Source organism: Papilio xuthus, unplaced genomic scaffold (genome assembly GCF_000836235.2).
Source record: "Papilio xuthus unplaced genomic scaffold, Pxut_1.1 DF825946.1, whole genome shotgun sequence".
In the NCBI taxonomy this organism is placed as follows: domain Eukaryota; kingdom Metazoa; phylum Arthropoda; class Insecta; order Lepidoptera; family Papilionidae; genus Papilio; species Papilio xuthus.
In genome coordinates, this window is record NW_013532703.1 from 7,477,541 (window position 1) to 7,488,909 (window position 11,369).

Below are 11,369 nucleotides of genomic sequence, written 5' to 3' on the forward strand. Positions count from 1 at the left end.
GGGGCGGGGCGGAGGGCGGGGTGCACGCGCTGGCGACGCGGTGGGCGGCATCGCAGCTGGAGGCGGCGCGCTCGCTGTGTCGTGCCGCCTCGCGCGCCTGCGCACTGCCCTACTCGCACCTGCGCGGCTTCTCCCTACTGTATGACACCGCTCAATACGATCTGCCACATCGCGTTGAAATACGTTTGGTTTTGTATTTAAAATGAACCTTTACGGAGATCAGTTGTAATTGGAATCATATTTCATCGATTTTATTTGAAGCAAAAATTATCTTCGTAACCTAAAAGCTATTATAGCTGGTCTCTTGAAACTTGTTCTTTGTTGTGGTTTAATGTTTTATTTGGTTGCAGTCATTTATAGCTTGTTTGTTTCGCTCACTTTTTTGTTTTTGGTACAAATTCATTTGATGTTTGGTTTGTTGGATGATGTTTGATTTGTTTTAGGTTTTGTTTTCGATTCATCTTTGGATTCACTTTGCTTGGATTCGTAACGGTTTGCTTAGGTGTTTTTTTTTGTTAGTTTTTGTGTAGTTAATTTTTTTTTGTAATACTCCATCGTAATCTGTTTGTGTCGCTTTAAATATGATTAAGGTAAGTTTAGTGTAGCTCGTGTGTATTTCTTAAATGTTTTTAATAATTTAAGTTAAAATAAAAATTTATATAACAAAATAAGATATATTCTTTATCTAACAAATGCTAAAAATTATACATTATTAAAACCATTTTCTAACTCATACATAAAAAAAGTTGATAATTTTTTACGCAAAACATTTCATTCACCAATAACTACTCTGTGGTTTTTAAGTTATTAAAAAAATCATTCTACTGGGTCTATTTCTTATAAAATAACTTTATAACATTACCAAAGTTTACTAAGTTTGATAAATTTGCTATTGAGGTTCTTTTTACTGACAATTAACCAAGTCTGAGTGCGTTGGTTAGTACTAAATGCAAGATATAAGAGAGTAGTGTATGTGGTACAGAGATGAGCTGGAGCCGACGCACGCGCTGGTGTTGTTCAAAGTGCTGGAGCAGTACTACTTGTCGGCGGAGAGCGCGGCGTTCCCTCTGCCCGCGGGCTTCAGCTCCTTCTTCACGTACCTGGGATGGCGCGCGCTGCCGCACCACGCCTTCATGCAGCGCGTCCACCGCAACGTCTTCGAGCTGCAGATCGACGTGCTCAAAGCTATCGTCGCCGGTATGTTTCACTGTTACAGATAATCTTAATAATAATAACTATATTACGTATTTTGTACGTCTTTCGTTGGTCATCTTGTCGGACCTGCTAATTACCATTTTTATTATTATAAAAGAGTAGTTTTCATCGGCGTCTCCGTTCGCAAATTTTTACGATAACTGTTTAGCTGTTTTGTGTATACTTTCTTACAAACATCCATCCATCCATACATCTATAAATTTATTATATTAGTAAAATTTGACCTTTTTTAATTTTTCCGACAACTCCTAAATCACTTTTACTGTGCAGAATAAAATGAAACATATAAATGGCCAACATAGTAATCAGCAGAGGTTTGTGTTAGGCAAAGATGAGGATGAGAAGCGCAGCGTGAACAAGAAACTGCGGCTGATCCAGCTGGCGGGTGAGGCGCGGGGGCGGCGCGCGCTGGCCAGCTGGCAGCACCGCGCCGCCCTGCAGCTGCGCGCGCGCGAGCACGCCGGCGCGCTGCTCAGCGGCGGGCACAGCGCCACGCACGACCGACTGCGACACTCCGCGCTGCGGGACACAGGTCTCCGTCTCTCTCTACACATACACTTCTACAGTTGCTCGACACAATACTTTATCGGTATCAAGTTCACACAATTTAAAATTACATCCCAATACTAAAAGTATCAACGCGGTGCAAATATATAGCACTGAACAAAAATGCGCGTCGCTGGCTTAGTGGTCAAACACTTGACTTGCAATCTGCAGGTCCTGGGTTCGAATCCCGCCATGTACCAATTTGTTTTTCGATTTCCGATTTACATATGTACATTTATCCGACGTTCTTACGGTGAAGGAAAACATCGTGATGCAACCTGCACATATCTGAGAAGAAATTCAAAGATATGTGTGAAGTCAACCAACCCGCACTTGTCCAGCGTGGTTGACTATGGCCTAATCACCCTTAACTAAGGGTAGACTCCGAGCCCCTCGGTGGGGACGTATGATGATGAACAAAAATGCATCTTATGTATCTGATAAAATAATATTACTTTATGATTACTGTGGTAATTCCTATTATCCCGAAATCGGACACACATATTTATACATATATATTAAGTATAACCTTACTTAATCTATGTAACACTGACTGTCATTTTCAATATGGTGAATAAAGTTAATGGTTTCAGATGACTCTTTATAAACTTAATCTATGTTACACAGGTGGTATAGCGGCGCTGCCGTCGGGTGAGCGTCTGTCGCCGCTGGACACGTTCCTGGACCTGCTGACGGCGAAGGCCAGCCTCAATGAGCTGGACTTCAACCTCATTATAGAGGCGACACTCGCCTCTGTACACCAGCAAACTGCTCAGTAAACATCTACATAAGTAGGTAGGCACATTGTAAACTACCGTGTACTTATTTAAGGGCTTATCAACACGTAACATCAGGTAGATCGAGTGTTAGTTTGTTCATTAAAAAAGTGTGGTAACATTAAATTAATAATTTTAATAATATAGCTGAAGTAATATGGAATCGATATCAGTGAGGTAAAAAAAAAAACAAAAAATGCCAAAACGACTATTATCTATGTTCCATTGACAAAATGGTCAAATTAAAATTATTTCATTCATTCTTAATATCGATTTAAATTTCTTAATTTTAAATTTTATCAATTAATATAAGTCTTTATAGTAAAGTAAATTATTCTTATTTTTTTTTAATTTATTGTTATTTATATGTTCATTCCGCTTATTTAATTGCTTGTTATATTTACAAAAATTTGTATGTAGTATATAAAGGCACAAAATTTTTATTACAATGTCAACTTTATATGAATGTTTAAAGTCATACTTGATGTTATATTTATCACCAGAATATTCTAAACTTTATCATTATAATTAATTCAATTTGTAATTTAATGACATATTTTCAATATCATGTTACTGTTTGTCATAAAATACAGAACTGACTCATAAACATATTTAATCTTATGGTTAAAATGTAGGAAATTAAATTTAGATAAATGTTCAACTTGTAGGGCAATATTTATGCAAATAAAATAGACAATTATAGAAAAAAGCTTTTTATTTATCCATTAATATGATTAATTACATTCATTAAAATAAAAATTAATTGTAAAATGGGTTGTAAGTAACCCAATGTGCCCTTTGTTGGTTTTGCTCATTTTTATGTGATGTGAATATAGATTTGTACACTTCAGTGCTTTGTGGGTCTTTAGCTATACTGTAGTCTTTCTTGGTCTTTTTATATGAGGGGTCATCAACAAGACCGGATGGTAAAGCTCTCTTTGAAGACCCAAAATGACCCCTTGTCTGTTTGTTCGGATTGAATTTGGGCAGAGACAATGGTATTGTGTCCATTTCTTTTTTTAAAGCTTTGCTACAGCCAGCTTCTGGTTCATCCTTTTCATTTTTCACTTCTGTTTTAGAAGATGATGCATCATTTAAACTTCCAGATGTGACAGTTTCCGGTTTAGTTTCTTTTTCGATTTTTTCAATTTTTATCTTCTTACCTTTTCTATTGGCAATACGAACAGCCATTTTTTCCTTTAACAGCTCTATATCCTCTTCAGTTCCATTGAGTACAACAACATCATTATCAGCAAAAGGTTTTTGACACTGCAAATAAAATATGATTGATGTAACTAAAACAAACTTACTTTCTAAATTTTCTATCATTTAAAAATTGTGTTGACTTTACTAGTTACAAAAAAGTTCCTCAGCAATGGCAGAATGCGCTAGTCTACATGTAATGTCTACATAATGTACCTGTAGTACATCTGAAACATTTTTGCAAAACTTATGCCTCCTTATGAATTTGTCTTTGTCTTGCAAACTTTCTTGCATTTCAAAAATACAATAGATCACATAGGAATCAATCAAATTATAGATTATCAAATACAGATAAATCTTACCATATGGCAAATGTTTTGTTTAACTTCTTTTAATGCACGTTCAGCCAGCACACAGCCACAGCTCCACAGAAATATGAAGCGGAATTTGCCCGTCATCTCCAACCCACTGATGGGACATATGAATGGTGCACTACCATCACCCACAGCACCATCAGTGTGCTCTGCATTGGTGTATGCCGGGTTCTTTGTCAGGTTTAGGTCTCTGATATCCTAAAATATTGAACATATTTTAATGTTATGATTAAAGGACAGACTAACATATCTTTTGTTATCTGTAGAGGAAAACTATTTGGCTTTACTGTTGCTGAGTATCCAATACTCTTGAAATATAACTTGTTGATAATTTCTTACCTTCATGTTTTTAATGTGAGCTATAGATTCTGGCTTAGTTTCTTTATCCAACAAGGACTCCAAAACGGAACTCTTGCTGTACAATCTACCCAAGCCACATGCAACTATGGGTTGTTGTAATGGTTGCTGAGATAGGGCGCAATTACGCCATTTGAATGCGCGTTCAGCGTCTTTATCTTTCTGAAATACAAATGAGTGTCAATATTTGTATAAAAGTTCTTGAATGATGTAATGTATGAGTCTTCTTACCTGTTCTGGTTTCTTTTTCAAACGGACTAGTTCATCTCGACGTGGGATAGTACCACCATCGCAACCCATTTCACTAGTTTGTAGTAATACTTTTCTACACGATAAGTTATTGAATTAAAATCAACAATTACTATCTTCCATTAACCATTAATGAAACAAAACAATGAGGTTGACAATGTCACCATGACACTACACGCAACAAAGATTATACAAAAAATAGTCAACGACAACGATGTACAAAGAGTGCAATGATATTCATTCACTTTTTGTCACATGTGTAATCTGCATATCTGTCACTGTCACTGTCATTTTCATGTGGTTAACTTTGATGGTTATATACTATTTTGTAATTTTCAAAGCATTTCTGTAATAATAATATATTCATTCGATACTTAAAGAAAGTATTCAAGATGCCTGAAGCGGATACCGCTAGGGTCCCCGAAAATGGATCCGAATGCGAATCGAGCGAAGCAAACGATGAAAAAAACTCTGATATAAACATTCTCCAAAAGAAGAAAAAGAAACGTGGGATTATTTATTTATCGACAATACCTCCATACATGAATGTCGCGAAGATTAGAGAAATTTTTAGTCAATATGGCGAAATTGGTAGGATATACCTTCAGCCGAGTACAAGTAAGTGTTTTACTTAGGAGGTTATGACAAATTACCAATACTAGTGTTTACTACGATTAGTAGTATGTGTACTCTGGTATATGCTCCTTTACTTTGATATAAGTATCGCCATTACCACCATAGCTTTTCACAGTGGTAGAGCCAGCAACATCTGTTGATGAATTAGCCAGCTCATTCACTGAAATACAAAGATCATACAGTAAAAAGTGTACACTGGAAGCAATTTCCAATTCCGCTTTTCGTCTAATATGTGAGCATGGCCGAAGCCTAATTTGGGTCCTCTTCCCTTTACTTGAAAGGGTGGTAATAGATGGAAAGGTGAATTCGGCGAAGGCAGGAATATATAAGGAGTGGAAATATTCTATTCCTTGGTGTTTCTTCTTCTGTCAATTAAAGATAGGAAATGCATCCACAAATGCATATGATAAACATCTGGGCAGCTGTCTGCTTGCTCATTTGCCATCTTTACTATTAGGGTACAAAAAATAAACAGTTTGTGATAATCTTGTTAGAACTGTATATGATAAGAAAACAAAATTATATCATTTTAATGTATATTTGTACATACAAAAAGAAAAAAAATACACATTAAAAACACAAAACTTGAATCATTCTACTTTATTCCATCTGCATAGAAAGGGATTAATTCCTAAGATTGTTCTACACTATTAGCATATAATTAATTGCTTGCTACATAATGTAGCTTTAAATTGTCCTACTGCCATGTATGTCTATGTCACTGCGAAATACCAGTAATATAGTCTCTTATCTTAATTTACAGAACCAGGCGAGAAACGTAAGCGTGTACCAAACCAATTTACAGAAGGCTGGGTGGAGTTCCAGAAGAAAAAAGTTGCTAAACAGGTGGCAGCTAATCTCAATAATGCTAAAATTGGAACAAGAAAGAAGTCACGTTACTATGACATGCTATGGAATATAAAATACATACCCAGGTTTAAGTGGGTGCATCTTAGTGAGAGGTTGGCATATGAGAAGGCTGCCATGAAACAGAGGCTAAGGGCTGAGATATCTCAGGCTAAGAAAGAGGCCCACTTCTTACAGAACAATGTTGAGAAGAGTAAGAAAATCAAACGCAAGAAAGCAATGGAAACTGCAGATTAATAAATGTTGATTAAATTTTTAATATTATGATCTTTTTATTTATCCAAACATTCTTGACAAATTCAATAGATTTAATTCTTTAGATATTAATTGATGCACAGAAAGATAATGAATCATTATGTATGAAATAGACAGTTTATTTTTCTTACATCAGGTACTCTTATAGTTCGCGTAACTAATAACTAACTTCAGCTAACCAAATTTAACTCTTCCACTAACAATTTCTTCCACACGCATCCTTTGCCGTGAGTTTAAAGGGTCTATCGACAACTTTTGTATATACCGTCGCGGTGGTATCTTATGGGACAATATGCCTTGAGAGAACTCCCGATGCACTCTTACTCCATCTAGAGCATTTGGTTGTAGCCGTTCAAAACTGTGTAACTCCTGCATAAACTGCTTATGTTGTGCTACCTTAGCCCAGTGGTAGCGATGGCGGCAAACGACTAGGCTGAAAGTAACAGTGTAAGAAATAAAGGCTCATTTTAAATGTTAAGCAACACTAGCTATATTAATAACTGTAGGCAACGTATGGAGATGAATGGGTTAGGCAGATAATTAGGTATTTTTTTTTTTATTGAAAAGTAGGATACAATATTCAATTTTGTTGGTAGTTTGCATGAAACGAAACGTTTTGTTTAACACCTTGCTATCCTACTCCTATTCTCTCTAACACTCTGCAATATATAGGTATTTGACTTATTTTATTATACTACTGACCTTATGCAATATTTATTTTACTTTAAAATATACCTACTATGCGAGAGATAATTTTGTATAACTCGGATAAATGCTGACATCAGAACGTGCCAATTCCGGGAATCCTGGATATAAAGGAACTCTTCTTTTTTTCTCAGAAGGATTATTTAATTCGTTGTTTTTCATCATTTTTGTTTGATTTAAGGACTAAAACACTTGTAAAAAGTAGTGATAGAGGAATTTTAAATAATATTTGTCATGTCTAATGTGTTTGAATAGTAAGTTGCCATGGTAACGAAAAAAGTAATTTACAGCATTTCGGCACATGACATTGACAGATTCAAATTCATTCACAACTGTCAATGTCATGTTTTCGAGATAGATATTTTGTTTTAAATTTTTAATTTAATCAATAATAACATGCCTCCTAATAATAAACAATTAAGAGCTCAAATAGTGAAGTTACACAAGCAAGATGTAGGCATACGCGAAATATCGAGGCGGTTAAGTGTGTCAAGAGAGACGGTGCGCCGCTGGATTCGGCGATACAAATCTGTAGGCACTCTTGTGGACCTACGGCAAAATAATCATCGCCCGTCTATTATATCAGAGGAAGAACGTCGTATCATGCAAACACAATACATTTTAAATGGCTATACACCAACGTCACAGTTCGCGGAAATGTTTGATGTACATCCCAGGACAATAAGGAACTGTCTCCGTAATATGGGTTTTCACCATAGGTGGCCTCCAAAAAATGTGGCTTTAACAAATGCTCAGAAAACTGCCCGACTCGAATTCGCTCGGCAATATTTAAACTTTGATTGGACATCTACAGTGTTTGTTGACGAAATGACATTTTCAGGTTCTCAATCGGGTAGATTACATTTGTGGCAGTTTGACCGAACCCGATTGACAGAAGAACAAATAGTGACAAATGATTCTTCTGATCCAATTACTGCAAACATTTTGGGTTGGATATGTTCTGCAGGTGTTGGAGAACTTGTGAACTTGACACCTGGAACAACTGCACAGGAATATGTTAATCTATTAGAAGAAAGTGTGCTGCCGACATTACGAATTTATTTTCCGCAGCAAGAGTTTCCTGTTATTAATATTGTACAACACAACACTATTCATAATGCAAAAATTATACAAAATTGGTTTAACAGTAATGAAACACATTTAAAACGTATTCCTTGGCCAGCGAAAAGTGCAGATTTAAATCCTATTGAAGACATTTGGGGAGCGATAGTCCAAAGATGGAACAACCAGAATGAAACTACTAAAGAAGCACTTAGTGATCATTGTCATAAAATCTGGGAAGGCTTCCGTGGCACTGAGATCTGTCAACAATTAATTGGATCCATGAAGAAGCGTCTATCAACTGTTATTCAAAATGATGGTGGATATGCATGCCTTCCAACTTGAACCTGTAGTTTTTGTTAAACATATTTAGTTTTAAAACATATCTCACCTATGTAACATAGATCAATGATAATTGTTTTCTTATTTTCCAATTTTTGGAAGTAGTATAGGAAAGCTCTTTTATTATTATAGTTAATTAATATATTAATTTTATTATTACAAAATAAGATAAAGTTTATCAACAAATACAATATGTTTGATTTTAACATTATTTATAAAAATCTATATTAATAAAAGTCAGTTTGTTTGAAATTGAGAGCAGATTGTAATGAAATTTTGATGAAAAAAATGAAGATTTTTTCAATAAGAGAATGATTGCGTATTATGTAAAAAAAAAAAGCTTTCGCTTTACTTAAAGGTATTCGCACTTAGATGGATTGCAAATTTCATTGTTATAATGCAATATAATTGCAATCCAAATATTATTTACTAGGATAACATAATAAAAAAAAACAAAATATTACTAAAGATAATTTTCGCCAGGGCAATCAGACTGGCCGATAGTAAGATAAACAATAAGATAAGATAACCAGTTTATTCATACAGCAATAATAATAATTAAATCTACGTTAGAGCCTTCCACAGGCTTGGTTGGATGCATGTTTTCCCTATTGTTGTCCCCAATTATATACAGCAGCGCCACTTAGGATGTTGCGGACACAGCGGCAATCCTACTCTTACATACACAGTCATTGAATTGATTCACTATCACTGAACACACTAGAGACTTGTTGGGGTTTGTACTATAGCATTCTAGAACCTGAAAATAAAAACACATTAAGTTGGTAAAATTATCCAATGGTAATGGAGGTGAGTCTCCTAACACCTTTATTACAATAATATTGACATCTCTCACTTTAACTTTGATAAAAACCGATAACAATTATATTCTTACCGTTGCTTTCCAAGACCAAAATAGCTGAATAAAACATATCGTCATCCTTGTCATTATCACAAGACAAAACAGAGATAATATGTTTTACATGGAGATAATGATCTCAGAAACTCACAATTAGACATGTACTGCATCAGTAGATATTTATAGTAAATACATATATATTTCATAAGGTTGTTGCAATTTGAAATAAAATATATTATGAAATTACTAGCAGTCAGCCGTGACTCCCTTTGGTCGGAATAAAAAAAATCTTAATAAGTAGCCTATGTGTTCTTCCAAACAAACATCCATCCATCCATCTAAACATTCACATTTATAATATTGCTAAGATATTACACATTATTAATTCATTTTGGATAAACACAGCCAAAGTAATACAGACAAATTTTACTATTTTATAAAGAAAAGCCTTGAACAATGAACTATGAGAACAATAAACTTGTGTCTGCATTGAATATTTTAAGATATGATGTCAAAATCATTATATTTTTACCTTTGCTTTTTCTTCCTGACATGGTGGTAATTTATTGGCAATTTTATCCTCTTGCACTAGATTGAACAGCTCATTAGCTTCTTTCAATGTTTTTTGGTATTCTAGGTGCATCCCGCTATTTATCTTTTCGTGTGTCCTTTTTAGGTTTTCAATACGTCTCGCCCAGTAAGCCTCTTCAGCAGCAAAGTCTTTTTGACGTTGCTGCGACTCGTAATTTGGTGGTGGTATGTACTGAGGGGGAGGCGGTGGTTGATCAGCTTGCTGTAAAACACAAATTGCTATATTAACTTTATGTTTGTGACAAATTAATTTTATGTATTTAATACGAAACTTCAGTGCTAAACAAAGATTTGCTTGTGTTATGTTACATGTACTAGAAAGTTCATGGTTAACACATTTGCTTACAACACAAAATAAATAAAGTATTGAAATATATCTAATATGAAGTTTTATTTTATAATTTCCATAGTGTAATTTAAGTTTCAATTATAAATAAGACTATATACTGTTAAATAATTATTACACGAGAAATTCATGTAACTGAAAGTAAAGCCCAAACATGAGGTCATAGCAAATTATGATAAGTAACATTTGCGTTAAAAATGTATACCTAAATTGTTTCTAACCTATAAGTATTTAAAACGTATTAAACGCTTTACACCAAAGATATGAGGATATCGTACAATAGCTGAGTTGTTTGTGTACGAACTTTATTTGAAGATGAAAACTTAATATTTTGATTAAACGCTTCGTGACATTGATAAAATTATGTAATGTAGAAACATAATTACTTTAGCAGCCAGCCGCTCTTGTATCCGGTCTATTGCTTCCTGAGAAACTTGAATAGCATTTTCATTCTCAACACTTATTTTTCGAGTACTCTGGGAGCCTCCCATCTTAAGAAAAATCTATATTTTTCAAATAACTTCATCGGCAAACGCCGTCAAAAGGACATTTTTGACAGAACACGCACTGTTCAAACACGACAAGAATATCGTACAGTTGTCTATGGCCGTGGTGGGCACAGATTAAAAATTTGCTCATTTGATAAAGAATGAATATTTTTTTACGAAAATTAACAACAAAAGGATGGTTTTTCTTTTATTTTTAAGAGCTAACTTACGCTATATGCTTTAAAGTGTAGGTAGGTCGGTAAAAATTATCAATAGAATTTGACTATTATTTTAATTAATAAAACTATCTAATGGAGTTGTTACTAGATGGCGATACCCGTTGCGATTTTGTCGGTATTGTTCAGTTTTGTTGTTTGCCTTTATTTTAACATGGTTTCAACAACAGAACAAAATAAACACATATGTTTACTCTTAGCGAATAAATCATTTCTTCGGCCGCGACACATTCTTTTAACTATTATGATTACTAGGATTATC

At 34.7% G+C, this 11,369-nt stretch overlaps 4 protein-coding genes across 4 annotated transcripts in view; 2 read left to right on the plus strand and 2 right to left on the minus strand.

Moving 5' to 3' along the window:
* pigeon (gamma-secretase activating protein pigeon) overlaps nt 1-2,836 on the plus strand; it is a 7,919-nt gene extending 5,083 nt beyond the window's left edge. The window contains exons 11-14 of the mRNA XM_013322016.1: nt 1-139; nt 983-1,197; nt 1,541-1,747; nt 2,389-2,836. The exon at nt 1-139 is cut by the window's left edge and continues 94 nt beyond it. Of these exons, the coding sequence (XP_013177470.1) occupies nt 1-139; nt 983-1,197; nt 1,541-1,747; nt 2,389-2,540 (713 nt within the window). The 3' untranslated portion in view covers nt 2,541-2,836. The remainder of the gene's footprint in view (nt 140-982; nt 1,198-1,540; nt 1,748-2,388) is intronic.
* Nucleotides 2,837-3,234: 398 nt separating this feature from the next.
* Nucleotides 3,235-4,903, minus strand: LOC106124019 (protein RTF2 homolog). Its single transcript, XM_013320456.1, has 4 exons — nt 4,703-4,903; nt 4,454-4,633; nt 4,103-4,312; nt 3,235-3,806 (listed from the first exon to the last, which is right to left on the minus strand). Exons 1-4 carry the CDS (start codon nt 4,769-4,771, stop codon nt 3,297-3,299), a joined length of 969 nt encoding a protein of 322 aa, XP_013175910.1. The 5' UTR covers nt 4,772-4,903; the 3' UTR covers nt 3,235-3,296.
* A 92-nt stretch (nt 4,904-4,995) lies between these two features.
* LOC106124888 (pre-rRNA-processing protein esf2) lies at nt 4,996-6,487 on the plus strand. The gene is made up of 2 exons (XM_013321899.1): nt 4,996-5,338; nt 6,120-6,487. Exons 1-2 carry the CDS (start codon nt 5,113-5,115, stop codon nt 6,458-6,460), a joined length of 567 nt encoding a protein of 188 aa, XP_013177353.1. The 5' UTR covers nt 4,996-5,112; the 3' UTR covers nt 6,461-6,487.
* Nucleotides 6,488-9,108: 2,621 nt separating this feature from the next.
* Chchd3 (Coiled-coil-helix-coiled-coil-helix domain containing 3) lies at nt 9,109-10,927 on the minus strand. The gene is given in 3 exon segments (NM_001311990.1): nt 9,109-9,347; nt 9,979-10,239; nt 10,770-10,927. Coding segments are annotated over 3 exon segments (483 nt in total). The 5' UTR covers nt 10,875-10,927; the 3' UTR covers nt 9,109-9,230.
* Nucleotides 10,928-11,369: the final 442 nt, after the last annotated feature.